This window comes from Falco punctatus (assembly GCF_963210335.1).
Source record: "Falco punctatus genome assembly, chromosome: 8".
Taxonomy (NCBI): Eukaryota; Metazoa; Chordata; class Aves; order Falconiformes; family Falconidae; genus Falco; species Falco punctatus.
In genome coordinates, this window is record NC_137588.1 from 48,737,869 (window position 1) to 48,759,012 (window position 21,144).

Below are 21,144 nucleotides of genomic sequence, written 5' to 3' on the forward strand. Positions count from 1 at the left end.
CAGCAGATGACATCCTTGGGTGAGAGCTCAGGTGGGTGCTGCAGAGACCTTCCCTTCCTCTTTGATATTGCTGCTTTATTAGTATGATGATAGTCCCTGGGCTGTCTATGCTTCAGATTATGCTCTCCTACTAGCTGTTGCTTTTGCTTCATAGTTGGATGCGTTTAGGTAATGCTTAGTAGATTTTTCAGACTTTGTGTACCTTTGAGTATCAGCAAGCTTCGTCAGGGTTTGTAAAAGATTCTCTGTTGACCAGGGCTCAGCAGCTGTAATCAGGCTTGGCACAGCATACCCACAGCCAGCCTGATAAACTAGCATTCTTTTAAATACAATCACTTACTGGCCAGCCTCTGTTGGGTCAAATAATTCCTAACATGCATCACACACAGTGGTGTTACTGGCATTTTGCAGAACTGAGGGAAGCTTAGTGCTACACAGACAGTACACTTGTTTTGTGTTTTGTTGCTTCTGTGCTATAGGTTTATTGATACTGGCTGTGTTGGAAGCAAGCAGTGCCCTTTCTGTTACAGTGCCTCCTAGGAATTTTGCATCAAATATTTTTCAATCACATACAAGGGTCCTGTAAAACCAACAGCCATATGGAGCTTGTGTGTCAGAGAAACGCCGTATCTCTTCCTGCTCTACAGCCAGCAGGAGCAAAGCACGGAGAAGCAACGTATCTGGGATTAGATCGCATGGAAATAAATCCCTTGTCTCTTGCCCCACTCAACTTGGATAACAATTTTCAGGTGTGGGTTTGGAAATTAGAGAGTTATGTTTGCATTTCTCCTCAAGTCCACGGGAGTTAAATACCGAATTCCCCTGAGCCCTTTAAAAGTGTCGTAGAGCAGATACTACCCTCTCTAACTTACGCAGGAACAATTAAAAGATCAGCCAATACTGTCAAGCTAGTTAATGCGGTCTGCAACGAAAATGCCCTTAAACTTGTCTAGGTCCCAGTAACTGACGTGGGAGGCTAATGACAAGGACCTGAGTAAAGATCCTAATGTCAGCTTGGGAGTCCTGGTAATTAGCTCGGGAAGCTAATGCCAAGGAGCTGGATAAAGATGCAATTAAGGTTGCCACAAAGTACTGGGATACATTACAGTTCCCAGCTGTGATAACTGAAGAATTGGCTGCAGTTCCAAACACCAGCATGATAGTAAAGTAGGAACGAAAGGACAAATATCCTGGCCTTTTCATTTTCCAGACATTTATATTCACTATCTGCATGGAGCCTAAATTATCCTGGCAAAATTCCAAGCATTAATCGTGTTTTTTTTTCCTCTTCCTCGAGTGGGTTGATAAAGTAACATTAGGCTTTGCTATTTTGCATTGCACAAGGGACAACAGAATAAACATTTCCACTTATTTATGATCCATCTCAGCTTTTGGAGAGTTTGACAGTTTTACAGTTCCCTGAGTGCTTATCCTGGTCAGTGCAAAAAGCCTGCTTTGAAAGCATTGCTTTCGAGCCTTTGACACTGAGTGGACAACACGGCCAGACTCTCTCTTTAAGTAAGAGGCGATAAGAAAAAATAGTTCTTGAAAATCCTGTCACAGGTATAATGCAGTTCTGAACATCCTCAGGAAATCATAGTTTTAGTGCAGCAAATGCATTTTTCACAGAGTGTGTGTAAAATGAAATACCTTATTAGCAGCTGTAAGTCATAGGGAAGCAATACAAATTTTTATAACCCCAGGAAGATGCACAGACCAGAAAGATGCAATGGGAAACTGATAATTTTGCCTTCAAATGGACCCTGAAAAAGCTTCATCACTTCCATCACTGCCAGCACAAACCAGTAATCATAGGATCTAAGTCACTGCATAAAGGACCTGCCAGCTCAGAGCTGAGGAAAAATGCATTGCAGAGTTTGACATGCAGCTGCTAAGCATGCCTGGTGCTTGTTGACTGCAGTTCTGGAGGAGGCTGAGGGGGACGATAGTTCAGGGTCGTCAGTGACGAGAGGAGGCAGCAGCATCTCACTGTGCTGGAACAGCTGGCTGTGCCATGCCAAATCAAGCAGGTTTCAAGGTGGGGGGCTCTGTTGCTGTTGTAGGAGGACTACTGTCACGTGGGGAAAAAGAGAAAAATCTTCCTATATAATGACAGCAATTGGGAAAGAACAAAATTCTTTGAATTTATTTCTGTTTCCTTCTAGACTGGTGTAATACGTAGTCAAAGTCAAGTCGGTTCTCCCCTCTTTTCCATTCTCTTGTCTGTACTCGCCATGGCATGGGCAGGAGAGGCTGTGTGAGTGACTTGTAGCTGGGCACATTGAGAAAATCTGTTCCTGTAAGCAAGCACTGCACTTGCGTATTACACAAGAGTGGACAAGTACGGTCCTGGAGTAACTAATTTAGCAGTGTGGCAAACAGCAAGAAAACCTCTCAAACTGCTCACTGGCATGGTTTTGGAAGATGTTCAGATTTAAAACACAAATCATTTTAATTAATTAAGACCTGATCACCATATGACTGTCACCTGTCAAAACTGGAAAACTATTTTGGATGAAGATAGAAGTAAAAGTAATGTATCTAACATGGTTTTTAAAAATATGCAAAAAATTACTTTGAAATAAGACAGCTGCATTGAGACACCCCTGTGAAAAATGATGCATGTAGACTAAGGTTTCATAGTGGGCTGAGCTGCCCTAAGGGCTGCTGGCAACTGTGCATTTCCATGCTTCTCCCTCCATGTGCCCACCACTACCCTTGTCTCGTTACTGGTGCTCATCGGAACGTGTGGCAGCCAATTCAGAGAGCTAAAGCATCACAAATCTGATCTTGCCAAAAGAAGTGAATCGTTTCCTGCCAGTCGCGCTGCCAGGCCTGCTCACACAGGCTCAGCCGTGTCTGTGAGGATGGGGAGGAACATGCGGTTAGAGGAAAGAAACGGGACTCCTGCTTTGGCAGTGGATCTGTGCAGCTGAAAAGTCATGTTGCATCCTGAGAAGAAGGTTCGCTGTACTTGTGCTTTCAAACAGCAATTTGTATTCTCCCATTTTATGTAGAGCAAGTTTTTTTAAAAAATTGTGATACAATTTGACACTCTTCTTTAGCTCGAGTTTGTGGTCATGTAGTAAGACTGACTGGCTTGTTTCACATACAGCCTCTCCCTTGATAGGAAGGTGCTGCTGCTTGTGATGAAAACATCTTGGAGAGAAAGCCTAAATCTCAGCATGGATGCTTTTTCCTTATTGCAATTCCTTATTCCTCTTAGCACTGGTACTCATTCTGATAGGGATTTAATACACGTTGTGGCACCTGCTTTCAAAGTACCTGATGAGCCTGGGTTTGCTCTCTAATCTGCTATCAGGCTAGTGCTCAGATGCAGGAATGCACTTTTTCAGGGCTTAAGCCCAAGTGGGTGAAGGAGAGGAGGTGTCAGCAAAGCTCGTGTAGGTACTGGGGCTCTGGAGGGAAGGAGGCAGTGGAGCAAGGTGTGATGAGGGCCCTTGGGATGGGCAGGCTGTGGCACAGCCATCGTTTCCGATGCTGTTTTCAGTGGGACTAGACTGAATTGTCTTCAGAACAGACCTGTGTAACACAGTACAGCCAAAGGATGGCACAATTCATGTGCTTGCATATTACTTCTCATAAACATCTGGTAGTAACCTACCACCCGTAGCCCATGGGGAAACAGCTGGCTTGGCATGGAAATTTTGCTGGCAGCCTCTAACCTAAGGTAGAATATTAAGCTTTGCAAGAAATGATTTTTTTTTTTTTTTATCTGCCTAATTAAAATATGAAATCAGTTCACGAGAAGGTGGTGGGTGACATGTTTAAATTGCTCTGCTATTTCAGTCATGCAGGTAACGCCCAAAAGATCTATTAAAAAATTGTCATCCTTTTGTATGGCAACTAGCTCCCTAGCAGATGTGTTGCAATTGCAATAGTATTTGGAGGTGCTGCTCTGTGCTGGCTTTCTGCAAGCTCCCCCATTTCCAGTTTCTGTTCAGGAAGAGCTAACTTTTTTCCAGCAAGCGTCTGAGCAGTTATTCTAATGTCAAGAAGAACTAAGCAATTGCTATCAGCTTGTGTTTATTAGTATATCTGTTTTAAAAGTTGGCCAGTAAACCTGGAAGACTTCTTTGTAGTGACTGTGCGACTATAGAAATAGGAAAGCAAATTCTAACCCATTGGTGAGGCTGGCTGGGAAGGTGCATGTCATCGTTGCATGGCAAGGTGGAGTAGATAGGCTGCAAAGCCAAGCTAGAATCAGAAGCTAGGGTTGGGTCTTCTGCACAAGTGGCTCATCTATGCCATTTGTCTTGCCAAAAAAATAGTGTGAGGGTCATTTCACTAGCCCCAAAGAGTCTTCAAGAATATTGTCTCTGCTTTCTCTGAAGGAATCTTACATAGGAAACTGAACTTTGGCCACTTTTAAATGCATGCCTTAAAGCATCATGCAAGTTGCTAGGACCCTGATCGTTACTTAGCACCTCTGTTAGGGCAGGATTCGTAAGTGTCTGCTGCACATTATAACAGCTGCTGCCCAAGGTGGGTGCGTTAGTATTAGCCGTTAATGCTACTCATGATTATTGCTCTTCTTTTACATCTGTTATTCAGAGCTCTACAACTCTGCAGGGTCCCTGACAGAGCACTGCTGTGGTGCCTCATCTGTATTCTGCCATGACTATCCAATGCATTTTCACTTGTCCTTCATGCTGCACAGGCCATAAAAGTAAAGCAGTCTTGCACGTCAGTACTGAGTGCAGCCCTACTGAGAGCACTTATTTCCTTTTGAGCAATTATTTCTTATTTCCTTTTTATTTCCTCCTCTCATATTGATCATTATCATACTAATACAGGCTGGTCAGGGAATTTCCTTTCATCAGAGTGAAATTCCTAGGCATCCATTATCCCTTTATGATTTCAATTTCCAGTAGTGTTGAGAGGAGGCAGCACAGACATCCCTGAAATATAGAGGTATCAGTAGGCCCCTTTAGGTAGTTACTTAAGCAATTAAATAATTTCAGCAAATCTATTGGCAAATAATTGTAGACATGCAGACCAGGAAGTTACCAGTACTTCACGTGTTGCCTCCTGACACAGCAGGGACATTGGAATATGTGACTGTGCAGAGGTATGGTAAAAGGCCTGAAGGTTTATATTAGCAAAGAAAATTGCCCCAACTCCCTGTGTCCTTGTCCTATGGAAGAGGGCACCTCTAAGTGTGAGAATGCCATTGTATTTTCAGTAATAATCTTCAAAAATGTCATAACTAGCTGCAAAATATTTTCTAGCCTATTCACTATTCACAGCTTGGTTCACTCACAAAACAGAGGTGTACTTTTCACATGTTGGGAAGTGGGGAAGCTTCAGCCCCTACCCAGTCACTCTGCTGTCCGAGCTTAGGAAAGCTGTGCACAGGCTCAAGTTGACTAGTTTAAAGTGAGGTCTGGAACGAGGACAGGTATAGTTTCTCCCAGCTGAGCTGTTTGAGTGAGTCTGCTGGGGTTTTCTAAGTGAAAACCACTTTGTCTTTGTGAAGACCTTTAGTGTTAGACTGGTCAACCTCCTGGCTCTTTTCTGCAGACTTGTTTTCTTTCCTGTTTTGCTCTGTGAGTGCAATGCTTCTGTGTTGCCAGTCCCCTGTCTTGGTATTAAGTAAATGCTGTGTTATGATAAAAATGATGATAAATTATGGCACAAAGTATAGTAATAAATGTAGGCATAGTGTATATAGGCTATTGTGGAAGAAATTAGTTTCTGTTCTGCAGTTTGGAGGGGAAAAAAAGGAGAAGTCATGCATCTGTTTTATGTAGAAATATCCTTATTATCCTGTGGTATCGCTTTATTCTCAGATGGAAAAAGCCATGGAGTTTTGTGTAGGAAAGCTTTTGTTATGGATGGCATTGTCCAAATTAATCAAGTGATAATGGAAATAATTTAAAGTTTAGAAGTAGAATAATAAAATCATGGCAGTTCTGTAAGGTCTGTTGTTTCTTCAGTCTGTTGCACAGATGATTTACAACTGAGAGGTTAGAGCAAAGCAAGCAGTGAATTTGAATAGGTATGTATGTGAAGTGCCTTGGAATCCTAATCTTTGAGTGTACGTGTAAATAAAATAGTTTTAAGAAGCAGGTCTGTTTCTCTAGCCTAGCATGTTACATTTTAAGGTGCTTTGAAAACATTTTTCTCTACTGAGCATGCTTGATTTTAAAGTAGTTTTAAAATGCTTATTTCAAAGGAGTCTGCCTTTTAGTTGTTGTCTGTTATGTGTTCTGGAGTACACACAGGCATTCAAAAACTGTAGTATGGGAATCATCTCCTCTTCAATAGACCCAGTAATTTCTAGTATTTGCAGAGTTTAGACCCTGCTGGCACGTCCTTATGCTAAACATGTTTATGTTTTTGAGGAATCTGGTGAGTGTCCTGTGATTCTGTGTGGTTATATTCTGCTCCTGTGGGAATGTTACAGTACTGGCCATAGGGCTTTATGGGTTGTCACAAAATGAGCAGTTAATTCTTGACATCTGCTGTGCTGAAGTGACTGCCAAGTTGCAGTGTAGTTGGCAAGGAAATAAATATTGATAGACCCTAGCAACAGGTACTCCTGAGAACTCTTGTTCTGGGAATGCCTAGGCTGTGTCCAGTGTTACTAATGTTGTGATAGCATTTTAAGTTTATTTATAGGATCTGTTTGTGTCTTATCACCATCTCTCAGAACTGGAACGCATGAATGGGCTTTGCTGTGCGAGGGCATAGACATCTGTATCGTAGACTCTTCTCTGGTGACTCATTTCGACATATAACAGATGCTTCACTGTCCAGATCTCAGGGGTAGTTGATGGACACCAAAGTATGACATCTCAAGTATGTGTTCATATCTAGACTCTCGTATGTTTGCTATCTATCCTATGTTGGAATGACTACTTCAGAGCTATGTATGTATAAGTGCATTGGATACAAGAATGTCTGTCTTTTTAGTACTATACTAACAAAATATTCATATACAAGATCCTCTGAGAATCCACCAGATAAAATCAGCTTGCTCTTATTGTGAAAGCAGCAGCTGTTGTGAACGCTGAAAGTGTACAATTTTATGTTTTCATTGCAGAAATTGAAGCCAGAGAAGCCTGCGACTGGCTGAGAGCTGCCGGTTTCCCCCAGTATGCTCAGCTATTTGAAGGTATGATCCCAGTGTCTTGTCAAGCAGCTGTATTAGAGTAAATTGTTTACATAAGCAATATTTCAGAACCTGATACTTTTGATAGAGACACTTCCAAATTCTGTAATATCTTCATCCAAACCTCTGTGTGTTCTTGCAGAAGGAACATCTTAATTAGGTTAGCATGGCCTCAGTAGAATCCTATGAAGAACCAAATCTTTCCTGGTTATTGTTAGCCTGTAACTCAGCCAGATTTCTGCTTTTGTCATTTTTAGTTGCTTATGATTTTCTCAGGCTCTTTTCCTTGAGTGTTGGGGCTTTTTTCTGACTCACTGGTTGCAACCTAAATTTGTCTAAGGCTCTCCAGCCTGTGGTCTTGAGCGAGATTGTTTTATTGGTGTTTTGAAAAAGAATGTTGGAAAAAACATCTTGCAATTGTAAGTTTTTAAAACAGATGCTCGGAAGCAGCCAGCCAGTCAAACAATGCAATTTCAGCACATTTTCATGTTGTTAAAGCTAGAAGGAATGCTTGTGACTTGTGGGAGAGATACAGCTTTCTTGAAATGCAGCAAATGCTTGTCTACCTGTAACTGGTAACAGCAAGTAGGTACCTACACATGTTCTCCCACTTGCTCTAAGGAGGTTGTCCTCATATACTTCAATGACGTTTGTGTGAATATATAGTTATAGAAAAAGATTTAGATTTATTTCACCTATGGTAAAGATGCTGGAAAATCCAAAGTCTTTGCAATTATAACCCAGATCTCAGGTTCAGCTTCTTTGTTTACAGATATGCAGTTTCCTATTGATGTAAAAACTGTGAGGAAGGATCATGAATTTTTAGATGGAGATGCAATTGAGTCATTATTCAGGTAAACATTAATTATGAATCACCTTTAATATAGAGCCTCCAGTCTTTGTGGTTATTTGTCATTCATCTTTTCACGCCTTAGTTTTTGTCAGAGACTTACAAAGTCACTAATGCTGCGACTGAAGGAAATCTCTTAAGCACATACTTCAGTACCACTGAAGTTGGTTGTTCAAAAGTAGAGTAAGCATGTCCCTGCCTGTCTTCATCAGCCAAGGTCTCAGTGACATTATACTAAGCATCAAATCAGTCTTTTCTGTAATGTGAAATGTCTGCAGGCTGAGAGAATAATCAGTTCCCTGCAAGCATATCATAGCATGACAGTTTGCTCTTTAGAATCGCGTATTACAGAGCTCAGGGATTTCCTCTGACTAGTGAGCTTCCCCAGAGCTGTTCCAGGAGGTGAACAGCAAAAATTATCTGCACAAGAGATATGTTTTTTGTTTTGTTTCCCTGGTTATTGTTTTGAGTGAGAAGCAAAGGTATTGATTTGAAATTACTGTTTTGCCACAGCTGTTCATAGCACACAAGTGAAATTGCATCATCAGTGCAAAGTCAAACTCACTGCTCTTTGGAATTTCCCTGTGTAAGAGTGCCAGGATAGTGAGGAGGCATTCTACTTTACTACTTACTGAAGTTATTGAAGCTTTCTCATTATGAGATTGTGTAGCAGGTGAACTCCAGGCTGTCCGTGCCACACCACTTGTCCAAGCCAAGGGATGCAATAAGAATTTCTAACTCTTAAAGGACTGAAGATTTCCTCTTCTGGCAAAGTGGTTTGGTCTTTTTCTGTATTGTTATTTCACCTGAATTCAAATTCTGCTTGTAACAGGAGCACCAACAGAAGCTGTTTGTGTATGCATCTCTAATGCACAGCAGATAGAGAGAACTCTGGATATATTCTGATTCTTGATATGACTTCTGTCCTGAGTGTTCCTGAAAGGCTATCGGTGTGCCTCCCTGTTAATGCCGCATATTTGTTTGACAGTTAAGCAGTGACTGTCTAGTCTGGGGCCTTATTGGTTCCACAAGTTTTGATTAGAATGATAGATAATAAAGTCCTTCCAAGGATACAGATTAATGTCTTCATTTTTAAATTTTTTTTAAGAAGCCCACTCAGACTTTCTCATTTTCAAAATTAAGAGTTATCAATATACAAATTTTCACAATCATTAAAGCTCATTATATGATTTTTAATTAACTGATTAATTATGGTCCTCTTCTCTAATTTTAAGATGGCAGAACTGGAACTGTGAACATCATGGGGTTGTTAGTTGGTGCTGGTTTTGGCAAAAGGTATGGAGAACCTCTAACAGAATGTCAGTCTTTGACATCAATAATGAAGGCTTCATGGTAGAAGTTTGCAACTACTTTGGTGCATGTTTATTTTCAAGAAATTAAACAGTTTAAATTTAAAACATCTTTTTTCTTATACCCTAGACGGTTGAACACATTGAACAAGTGTGCATCAATGAAAATAGAAATAAGCCATCAGAGGAAACGGGTATGTTTGTTTGTGAAATATTATTAATTTTCTCATTAAAAATGTGTTAGCTATTATTTCAGAAATCTGTTTTTAATAGGTATATAAAGGATTAGCAATTTATTAACTTTTCTTTCTATTCTCTTCCATCCTGCAAAGCTCTTCCATTTGCATTTTCCACTGAAAAACATAGGGATGGAGATAGAAATTACGTAAGGTTCATTTTTGTAACTTTATAAGGTAGGTTAGGGATGGGTTTTGAAACAGGTTTTAGAAATAATTTGATGCACATTACTGTCCAATAGTGTGGCACCAAGGCCCCACCTCAGCATGTCTTTTATTGCTTTCCTAAGTAGTTTCACACCTTATTTAAGGCCTGAAAGCGAAATTTCATTCTTAGTGACTAAATGAAGGATAAGCAATTGAAATGGGCAATCCAGATAGTGTCAGCCAATGTCAAATGTCCAGCCAATAAAAGCTGGATAGGTTTTATCTGTGCTGGCTTTGTCCTCTCCTGCAAAAAAGTACCGTAGCTAAACCAGTTGCTATAGCCACATCTTGGCTGGTTAACACCAGGATTGTAAAGCCTCTTACCATAGGTACCATGGATTAACTGCAGGACTAGCAAGAAAATAATGCCATCTTTTGGAAAAATGTCTAGGTTTTTTGGAAACTTCCACTCTGCCATCAGGGAAGAATGGGGCAAGAGAGGGTCCTCAGAGAAGAGACGGGTCGTTCCCATCTCTCTAACAGTTCACTGGCCAGGCACTTACTTGGAACGGGGACAAACGGCCAGTGAGACCGAGGTATCCCAAGAGGGTGCACCAGATATTGATGCTGCTATAGTCCCACAGTCAAATACTTTTTAACCTGAAAATGGTTGAGTTTTGGTCACAGAAGCATGGAAGAGTATTTGACTTGTTTGGCTTTAGAAAAGGGCATGTAAATTCAGTACAATTCAATTATCTTTCAAAACTTTTGGATTTGTTGCAAAACAGAATTTTTCATCCTCAAATCAAATCTGTCATCTTTAGCTGTGGTAAACTTATCGGATTTGTCAGCGTGCTTGGGAATAATTTGTTAGTGTGTTCTTCAACTAACAGAATAGAGCTCAGGGCAGACCTTCAGTAAGTGTTAAGTTGCATTTCTGTATGTTGGTCTTGGGGGTTTTGGATAGGCAGAAAATTGAAGTCTGCTTTTTTGTTACATGTTTTGGTAATTTAAAGGTTGCCAAACTTTGCCCTTGAACTGTACATTTTTTTTTTTCCTTCTAAGAGTGATGACTCTGAAGATGATGAACCTTGTGCAATAAGTAACAAATGGGCTTATGAGAGGTGCAGTCAGAGATGGTCTCGTATTGAGAGCCTAGAAGGTTTCCCAGGAGAGGAAGGTGCTAGTGCATCAGTCCCAGGCAGTCCAATATTGAAAAACATCAGCAAGGAGGAGGATACTATCTTTCTGGATTATGGCGAGAAACATGATGTGTCCTCAATTCACAGTACTAGCAGTGGTGACAGTGACATTGTTAGCTTCCCAAAACTTTTTGAAGATGTGGAAACCAGCATGAGTTCCTCAAGATGTTCCTCAATTAAGGTGGCTTCACTGGACTCTGCTTTTAGTTGTTCTCCCCCCAGTGAATTTTTAAATATCACCAGTGAGGAGAAGCTTTTGGGTAAGTCACCATATAAAAAGAGGAAGAGCCTTCTAAAGAAAATGGAGAAATTGCACTTAAGGAGCTGCAACTTAAGGAGTGGTCAGTCAAAGGCAAAACCCATAATAAGTGAACCTGTTCTTCTGGAAGGGCTTAATGAAGAAAAAATGAAGATGCTGAACTGCGTAAATATTTCCGACCTCTCTGGCATCCAAACAAAGGACAGTTCTTCTTTTTCTCTCCAGAACTGCAATAGCCGCAACCAGTCTGAAAACAGCAGCACAGTGAGCGCTCCAAGTCCTGTTAAAAAACCACAAAGCCACTGTGAAGGAAGCGGGGTGTATGCAGAAGACTCTGATTCTAGGAAGCTCTTGCTGTGGAGTGATCTATCTCGGCAAAACCTAACAAATGACATGAAGTTACAAATGAACCAGGTGTTCCAAATACCACAAGGCCATAAACCTGGCACTTTCCCCAAAGCACTTACAAATAGCTCCCTGTCGCCAGTAGACAACTCTTCCGTCAACTGCAGAACTGGGAATTTACATGGGTGCAGGAGGAGCCGGAGCAGAAGCAGTTCCAAGGATGCCAAAGCCCCCAGGAGTCCCTTTTCAAGCACAAATAACAGGCTAAGTGTGTATGACAACATGCCCAATATCGAACTTGATAATTTGGAGGCAGCACAAGTTGGTGATGATGATGTTTTTTCAGAACTGAACAATGTTATAGAGGATGTCAATGGTCTCAAAAAGTTGGTTGATCAGTGGACAGAGAAGTTCTCAGATGGTGGGGATTTGGACTTTGCCAGTGACTTGACCTCTTTGTATCCATCCTTACCTAAAGAAATCTGTCTTGAAACAGAGGGCTCAGAAGATAAGACAGCAGACCTCCCAGCCACTGAGGGAGAGAGCAGCTGTGAACTGGGCAAGGAGATGAGTTCTGCAGGCCTGGCATACATGACAGACTCTAAAAAGACCAACAGGTTAGCTGTCCTTGGGTTTCCCTGTTAGACTGTCCCTTGGGAACCTTTCCCCATTGATTCTCTCCCCTCAAAATGTAATTGCTTTTCTGGAATAAAGGATTCTTAAGTAAATCTGTTCTGGGTAGCAGGGTCTGCGCTGCTGGTACCAGGTACTGCTGGTCTGTAGACACTCGGTATCTGCATCTGCTCTGACCTCTGTAGTAGGGCTCTCATAATCAGCATGAGTACTCTAGACATTTGGAATCAGACTTCAGGGCTGCCTTGCTGTATTTCTTATTGAAACATTTTGTATTGCCAGAGCACCTCCTGGATGATAAGTACCCTGTTTAAACGCAACTAACCATATGGTGTTTGGGAACTGCAGGTCATTTAGGTGTTAGGTGCTCCACAGATGCAGGCAGAAAACTAACGAGGGCAGTGAAATAGTCATAAGCCTAAACAATATTTATCCCACAGGCATGGGAAGCAACACTGGTCTATGGAAGAGAGTGTGAACTTGGAAAGCCTTCCCATCCAGACCGACAGCCAGTCAGCAGCCCAGCTAGCCCGGACACAAAAGCTGGCTTTGTTGAAACTCACTGCTTTGATGGACAGATACTCCCCTTCCAGTAGGCAGGGCTGGAACTGGTAAGTTGTCTAATATTAAAGCAACCTGTGTTAGAAAGACAGGATTTGATATGTAGGCAGGTGAATTTCCTTGTCTGTCTAGATTACACATGTTCAAGGTGAGGAATTTCATCCTGTTAAATCGCTGGCAGTTCTGTGGTTATTTCAATGGCTCCAGGATTTCCTCTGCTATGGACTGCACTTTTGCTCCTCGCTGGTGGTCATGTTGTTACCGATTTTAAAGCACGTTATTGTTTCTCTTTAAATCTGCCCATTTGCAGGGCTTTGTTAGAGGTCCTTCACAGAGATGGCAGGACCTGAGTTAAGAGCTGACTGGGCTGAGAATCCTTCTTTTCAGCACCAAGTCCCTGTTTGAACTAAAGCCATGACAAAGTCAGTCACCCAGAGGACTTGGACATACCGGTTAGCGTCTTGTGATAGGGATCTAGTGCTTGAATATAGAATGAAGTGAAAAAAGCCTGCAGTGTCCTAAAGGGATGGATTGTATTTCACATGAGGATGCTTTATTAAAGCTGATTTCAGTTTTGAAGTGAGGAAGTAATTCTTGTAATTGCCCTCAATGGTTTTCTCTCCATCTTATGATGCCATGTGTACAGGTATGTGGCAAAATTTGGGGTTGTGGCAAGTGTAACTACATCCTTTCCCATGCATTTAACTAAAACAGCAGGCAGAACTGTGCTAGAGAGCTAATAAATTGCATACACTGGTTTTTGTTTTCAGGACTGTACCGAAGTTCATTAAAAAAATAAAAGCCTCTGACTACAAGGACAAAAATGTGTTTGGGGTTCCTTTACTTCTGAATGTTCAGCGAACAAGCCACCCGCTGCCTAATGGCATACTGCAAGCCCTGGACTATTTAAGAAACCACTTTCTTGACCAGGTATGAACTTGTGGCAGCCCAGAGCAGCTCTGTTCCGTAAACGGATCTGCTCCAGGGAACCAGTCTCTGCTTCCAGCTTTTGTGAGGGACTTTCTTACCTCCTAAGGCTCTGAATAGGCAAAAGGGTGTAGGTCTGAGCAGGTGGCCTGTGAGGAAATAGCAGCACTGTTTCCTGCTGAGAACATCTTTAGTCTTGTCTTGTATTTTTGTTCCTTGCATTGCTGAAATCTTCCAGTTGGTTCTCTTGGTGCAGGCAGTCAAGCTGTCTTCTGGTGAGCAGCATGTCTCTGCTCCCTTAGAAAGTAAATCTACCACACAATGTCATTTTTCCCTTTGTTCTGTGGTTGCTGATAGTGCCAGAGCTAATGGGATAATTAATCTTGTTTCAGCTGAAATGTACCACTAAGCAGAGATAAAACATGAGAGCAGTGCCTTTAACATCTTTTCTGGATCCAAATCCGTATTTATCCACTAAGTAGAGATGTGTACGTGGCAATGAAAGTGTGTTGCATATGCTGTTCCTGTAGCATAGTTGCAGAAATGGGGGACCCTGTGACATGAGACACATTAGTTAAAGAAAGAGCTTATTTTCCCCCCTGTGCTTTACAATTGCATAGGTGTGTGGTATTATGCTGAAGCACAAAAATGTGTGTGTGCATCCTGTGAAGTTACAATGTAGTTTGGTGGCACATACTGGAGTGTGAGCAGTTGGCTTCTTATGGAGGCAGTGTGTTTCATTTTGAGATCATGGTATCTCATCAGTTAATACAAATAAGCCAATGGATGTAAATACTGTCTCAGTGGCACACAGTGAAAATTTCAGCAGAAGCTTTGTCAAGGTAGAGTTTGTGAGAAACTTCTAAATCTAGGGTTTTGTCTGAAACTCGATTGACATTCATATTAAAAATAGAATCATAATTTCTCTCAGAATGGCAATTGCTCTTTGCCAACCGGTAGACGTATTAGATGTATCAGATGTTAAACCTGAACCTTGTGGATCTCACAGTCTGAGTTTGTTTGCTCCGGGATGGGCATCAATGTACATTTGCTTTTGGATAAATGCAATTGGTGCATTATAATCTTGCAGTTCTAATGTGTGAACATAGCCTGCTCAAGCAAACTGACAGATGGTAATTGTAATGGTTTTAAAAATCAAAAGAGTCATTTTGCATTAAATAAAAAGCAAGCAAACAAATGTGAAAATCAGTATGTCTTGACAGCTGGTTCTGTGGGCATCGGACCTGGTTAGCCTGGGAGGAATATCTGTGCGGCTTCTAATGATACAAAATATTTTGGTGTTAGATCCCACTACAATAGGGTCAAAGTTATCTATCAAAAGGAAGGTGAAGGATTGGTTATTTGTCAGAAAGTTGATTCCTGGTGACTCCTCTCTTTAATATTTTCTTTTACCCGCAGGTTGGCCTGTTCCGAAAATCCGGTGTTAAATCCAGGATTCTGTCTTTAAGAGAAATGAATGAAACCAACCCAAACAATGTATGTTATGAAGGGCAGTCAGCGTTTGATGTGGCAGATATGGTGAAGCAGTATTTCCGAGACCTTCCCGAGCCTATATTTACTAGTAGGCTCTGTGAATCCTTCCTCCACATCTACCAATGTAGGTAACAAAAGCTATAGTTTTCTGATTCCTTGAATGTCTTAATATTGAGCTGTACAAGGCGGTGGCCAGACTTAGGGCTAGTGCCTTGTCCTCTTATAGTCAGAGGACACAGGCAGGTTGTTTCTGAAAAGATGAGTTCATTGCAGCTCTGGACTTAAAAAGTTTCACATCTGCATCTTATGGGCCAGCTATTTCCTAATATTGTGCCTTTTATGTTCTTTGAAGGATGAGTATAATAAGAGTTGCTGCAGCAGCCCTTCCAAACTGTGTTTTTTGAATGGTCATTTCCTTATGCAGAATCAAGAGAGAATCTAGTCCCCTTGTTCATGGTATGAAGCAGCTCCTTGTGCAAGAAGTCATGTTATATTGATGAAATTTCTTTATGAAGGTGCCCAATCACAGTTGCTGTGACACAGCGTCTTTGCCTGGAAATGCCAGCAGCTTTTTGCCTGTGCTCTCACTGTTACTGTCCTTGAAACTCAACCTGAAAAAGAAGGAAACGTGAAGTTGAAATCTGCTATTGAATATAGTTTTAAACAGGTTCCATTTCCAGTACTTGACCCTCAAGAAATTAACTCTCAAAAAGCAGCTGGGTTGGGGAAGGAACTTGCTGTAGAGACTTATGATGATGTTGCTATAGGCAAGTTTCCTCTTCTTTTGAGAAAAGGTTTTGAAAGTAAAAATATGAGATTTCTGAGTGGGCTGGATTTCAGCCTGTTTTATGTGACACTTACTGACATGAATAAATGAGCTGCTGCTACTGCCCTGTGTATGGTGTAGGTCCCTGAAAGTTTGGGTGGGTTTTATTATTTAACCTGTCAGGCTTTTAGAATTTTGTCTGAAAACAGTTTATTTGTTTGAAGTAAGTTTTCTTTTTACATCCACAAATCCTTTATGTAAGGAGATCCCCAATTCCTATGTCCAATGGGTGTGGAACCATTTTCTTCCATTTATTGTAACCTGGCTACTGTCTGCCTCCTGCCTCTTGTTTTGGGGTAGAGGCAGTAAATGACTGAATTCTACTCACCAATCTTCTGCCACATGTGATTTGAGCAGGTGCTCAGATTAAATTACCATCTTTTGGATATAGGAAATGTGCTGCTTTCACCAAGAAGCATGTTTTATATGTTCTGTGTATGTACTACTTGAAGGGGAAGAGAAGTGATCTTCTGCTCTTTGTAGTGGTGTAAAATCTTCATGCTAGGGTGGTGTGTGCAGGATGCAGCACGCCTACTCTCCTGCAGGAGCTGTTTGTTTGGGCACACGGTCTCACTGCGTTTTAGTGTGGATCAAAATCTGTTGGCAAAACATTGTTCTCTGAATTGAGTTATCTGAGAGCATCTGTCCTCTTCATGCCTGAAGCTGAAAGGAAATGACAGTAGAGTAGGTATCTGCTCCCAAGTATCATTCCAGAGTAGTATTTTATGGAGAGACAAGCCCTCATTTGGATTGTAACCAGAGCTGGTTCAGGATAAGTTCATTAGCATGGTGTTCAAGATAAATTGCAAGTCAAGCACCAGCATCTCTGGGTATGAATGTTCATCTTGATGGGCAGTAGGAGAAAACTGTACTTGTTTGATGTGATTGTGATAATGGCCTTTGCCTTGTCTGTTGTGAGCTAGTGTGACAGGAAAATGGATGAACCTACAGTTTCAATGCTCTGCTCAGGACTCTGTTGATAGATGATTCCTCTGCAAGTCAAGTGCGATTTTCATATTTTTTTCTTTTTTTCAGACGTGCCAAAGGACCAGCAGTTTCAGGCTGTCCAGGCTGCTATTCTTCTTCTTCCAAAGGAAAACCGAGAAGCTTTGAAAATCCTCCTGTTCTTCCTGCGAGATGTGGTTGCTTTTGTTGAGGAAAACCAGATGACCCCAACCAACATTGCTGTCTGTCTTGCACCTTCTTTGTTTCACCTCAACACCCTGAGACGGGATAGTTCCTCCACCTCCACGAGGTATTAGCATCTTACTGCTGGTGTTGCTGCTGTCCATAGTATTCTTTGCTGGAACAATGCTTTCTGTAGCTGGCCTAGGATCAGGGTTTGCTTTTAAGGGGGAAATAGCATATTTGTCTGGGGGTTTGTCTCAAATATGGTTGTTCAGGTCCAGCAGGAGCTGAGCACAATGTGTGGAGCTGCCCACAGTGCATGGAGCTGATCACAATGCATGGAGCGACCCAGCAGCTCAATTGTCCAGTGTAGAGAACAGTGGTAAGGCCCCGTTGCCACATCCCTGACCAGCCTGCATGCGAGCTAGCCTGCCTCCCTCACAACTGCTGTGCTCTTTGCGGTTGCCCACAGGTCCGGCTACCCAGGAATCCAGCACATGGCCCACTGTTTGCATTAAGGTGGTGCTGGCCATTGAAAATGTAGCTCATGCACTGGCAACATAAGCCCAGGTGCAGCCTACAGATATCTGGCAGATTGTAGCTGTTGCTGGCACTGGTTCTGCTGGGTGATAAGGGGATCATTCCTCCAGAACTGAGCCACAGGGATTCTGTAGATTATCTTAATAAGTAAAAGTATCTGGGTTGCATAACAACCCCTGTTTGTACGTGCAGGGAGGAAGGTGCCCTTGGGCCAAAGTAGACAATCTCAGAGCATTCATGCCTTATCTGGTCTCCTGAGGCAGGGCTGTTTGCTTTACTCCATGCTGCTGGGTATGGACAGAGGCATATCAGGGTAGAAAAGGACAGCCGACTTTGATGGAAACACTGTGCACCCATCAGAGTAGCGAGTTAATCACTTCACTTGGGGATCTAAAGATGAGGACTAGTTCTGCAGCAGAAGCTGTCAGATGTGCTATTGGCATCTGTCAGGCTGGTAACCAGGCTCTGGATAGAAAACACTCAGGACTTTTCTTTTGAATGGCACAAACCATCTGAAAATGCGGATGTGTACCTACAGCCTAGGGCTGCTCACAGCTCTCCTGGGCTGAGCCAGCACATGGTGAGGGAGCCCTGTGGTCACTGCGAGGGCAGCTGGGGATGCAATGGAGCTTTAGTGGCAGCAGGTCCTTCCTGGATTGCAGCTGTGTTTGAGCTCCTGGGAGTCATACTTTGAGAGTTGTACCTCTTTGGTTTACATGAACATTACTCTGAAATACTAGGACCAAAAATAGAAACACAGTTTTCTCTTTGTTGTCACTGTTTAGAAGCCAGGATGCTTTGAAGCTTTAGCTTTTTTGTAACTGGGCATTAATGCTATACTGCAGGGTTCCGACTTCAAAGGGTAGAAGCTGACAGGTCTGACTTTGAGGAGCAGCTCTGAGGACTCTTATCTTCCACCCAATTTTCAAGTCATTTGGCAGGAATGCACATAGATAAAAGTATCAGAAGCTGGGATTAATGAAGTCATATAATGATTATGAATAAAAAGAGGGGACTGTTTCTGAAACGTGTTTGGTGTGGTTTGGGCCAAAGGATTTAAAAGGTTCTACATGGGCTTTGCAGGGTTTTAAAGGAGCTTGATATTTGAAAGCTATGCACAAACCAGTTTGCAGTCATTGCCGTCTATGGCCAAGTGTGTGATGATGTGTTTGGGGAATAAAAAGCCTTGACTTCTTGGGCTTATGTTCTGTTCCTGCTGGTCAGTACTGCCCTGGGAGCTTTTGGGATGTGCTGGGAGGGAATGCTGCCCGAGGACCTTGCTGCAGCAATGTAATGGTGAGCCCCTACGTGGTGTGTAAGGGTCCTTCAAAGCAGTGTAAGCTGCTGGTTTCCAGCCTGCAGGGGTGCTAGCTGAGTAGGCACCTTGTACTTGTGGTTCACAGCATCTTGCTCACAAGCCATCCTTTCACCTACCCCTCTCTGTAGATCGAGTCAGAGGAAGTGCAGCTTGGGGAAGCCAGACCAGAGGGAGCTGAGTGAGAACCTGGCAGCAACGCAAGGCTTGGCCCACATGATAACGGAGTGCAACAGACTCTTCCAGGTACGTCGCTTGCTGTAGCAAAGCAAAAGCCCTGACCAGCCTGATGTAGGTGGCCCGCTTTGAGCAGTTTGGGCCAGAGCTGTGCAGAGGTCCCTGCCAGCCCAGCTGTTTCTCTGAGCATGTGGCAGGTGTGAGTCCAGCTGACTGCAGTAACAAAAAAAATGACTGTCATTGCAGACTTTACTGCAACGATTTGTAAGGGCTGTGAGAGCATTCCTCCATTTCCCCCTCCATCCACTAACTGCTGTGGGGGCTTGACTCCCCAGGCTTGGGGCTATCTCGGTACCTGTGAGGCAGAGGCTGGACTATGTTTGTGCAGGGAGGCCCTGACCATCCCTTGGTGTGGGAGAGGGTGGAAGGTGAGGTTTTGCTGCTGGGGCCTGGCTGGAGCAACAGCTGCGCCTGGCTGTGGACCCCAGTAACCTGGACCTGGACCTTGACCCACAGACTGACTTCCCAGCTTGACCTCGGCCTTTCCTCGTCATGATGGACTTGCCCGGTGATCACTAGACTGGCTGACCCTGGTTGCTGTCACTGGACTTGATCCTGACCTCCTCTGCTGACTCACCTTCCTGGCTCAACCTCCGACCTCCTCACCATGGATGCGTCTGATGATCTGGACTCTTAGCTGACCCTGGCTGCCATTTCTGTCCTGGCTCAGGTACTGTGGGGCCAGGCGGCTGCCCTGCCAGCCCTGTTATCCCACTTGACTCCCAGCCCCTTTCCTTCAGGCAGCCGCTGGCCCTTGGGTGCACCCTGACAGTCAGCTTGGGGCTTCTTGTGCTCCGCTGCAGCACCACGGCTGGGCAGGGGCTGCTGTCCCACGGCTCCTCTGAACTGACACATGACCTTGCCCCAGGGCTTCCCCCAGCACTGACACCCCCCCAAACCGGCACTTGACTTCCGAGTGACACCCACCCCACGCCAGCCCAGCCTGGGGTCCGACCTGTCTGTGGCATCAGTCCCAACCCAGCCAGGGCTCCCAAGTGACCAGGGGTCCCCAGCTCCTCAGCAGTGGCCTGAACCCCTCTGCCCAGTCCTGAAGCCCCTTGGGGTGCCCTGACACCTACTGCCTGCCCTGCATCCGACAATCAGTCCTGGCAACATGGGAGCTGGCCTCATCCCTGGCTGCATTGCTTGTCCATCCGTGTCCCCCCCCCAGCCCCCAGTATAGCCCCACAGGGACTCTGGAGCTGCCCTTGGACAGTCTGAACGCTCCTGCTGTGACCAGGGCACTTCCCCACCGCCGCCCTCACCTGGCAGGGCAGCCAGCGAACCCCCCGATGGGCTCGACGCTACTGCTGCCAGGACTGTGAGCTGTGGGGCTGCCCCTCGCCAAGGGGTGCTGCAGATGTGCCCCCTGCCCTGCCAGGGGAGGGGTTTGGTGCTGAGACTCGGGGACTGCTTGGAGACAGCTGTTCCCCCTGCTGCTGGTGACCACAAGAAGCTGCAGCAACTGGTTTGGGTGGCCTCGGCCATGCCTATGCCTGGACACACACCTGCTGCTCTGGACCTAGCCCTGGACTCTGATGCTTCGCCCTGCCTGGTCACTGTGGCCATTGCTGGCCATCCTGGACTGCGGCTGATGCTGTTACTGCCACTGAACCTGACCTGGCCTCGGCACCTGCTACGGGGACTTTCGGCTGGCTGCCACTGCCATGCCCAGGCCTGTCCTGTGTCTCCCTCAGGTACGGTGGGATGGGGTCCCGGCTGGTGAGGCACTGCCCAGCCCTGCTGCATGGTACTGTGCTCAGTGCCCCTGCTGCTCCCTGACCACATAGTGGGACCCTCCAGAGGGGCCTGGCCTCCTGCCAGCAGGTAGCACAGCACGTGGTTTGGGCACTTGGTGACGCCCCCAGCACCTATGGCTGTCACCAGAACTAGGTCAGGTTTCCGTTGGGGACATTGTGCAGCCAGCCAGCAGGAGGGCATGTTTGCACACATGTGCTCGTTTAAGGGCCAGACCCTTGTGTGCTTGGTGCTGTCT

General features: G+C 44.1%; 1 protein-coding gene across 1 annotated transcript in view; it reads left to right on the top strand.

Annotated features, from left to right (window-relative positions):
* Positions 1-19,736, top strand: part of LOC308068777 (rho GTPase-activating protein 7-like) — a 57,731-nt gene extending 37,995 nt beyond the window's left edge. Inside the window, exons 2-11 of the mRNA XM_080399963.1 lie at positions 7,070-7,141; positions 7,911-7,992; positions 9,429-9,492; positions 10,747-12,104; positions 12,561-12,731; positions 13,452-13,611; positions 15,028-15,226; positions 16,964-17,183; positions 19,043-19,157; positions 19,605-19,736. Coding sequence (XP_080256089.1) covers positions 7,070-7,141; positions 7,911-7,992; positions 9,429-9,492; positions 10,747-12,104; positions 12,561-12,731; positions 13,452-13,611; positions 15,028-15,226; positions 16,964-17,183; positions 19,043-19,157; positions 19,605-19,622 — 2,459 coding nt within the window. The 3' untranslated portion in view covers positions 19,623-19,736. The remainder of the gene's footprint in view (positions 1-7,069; positions 7,142-7,910; positions 7,993-9,428; positions 9,493-10,746; positions 12,105-12,560; positions 12,732-13,451; positions 13,612-15,027; positions 15,227-16,963; positions 17,184-19,042; positions 19,158-19,604) is intronic.
* Positions 19,737-21,144: the final 1,408 nt, after the last annotated feature.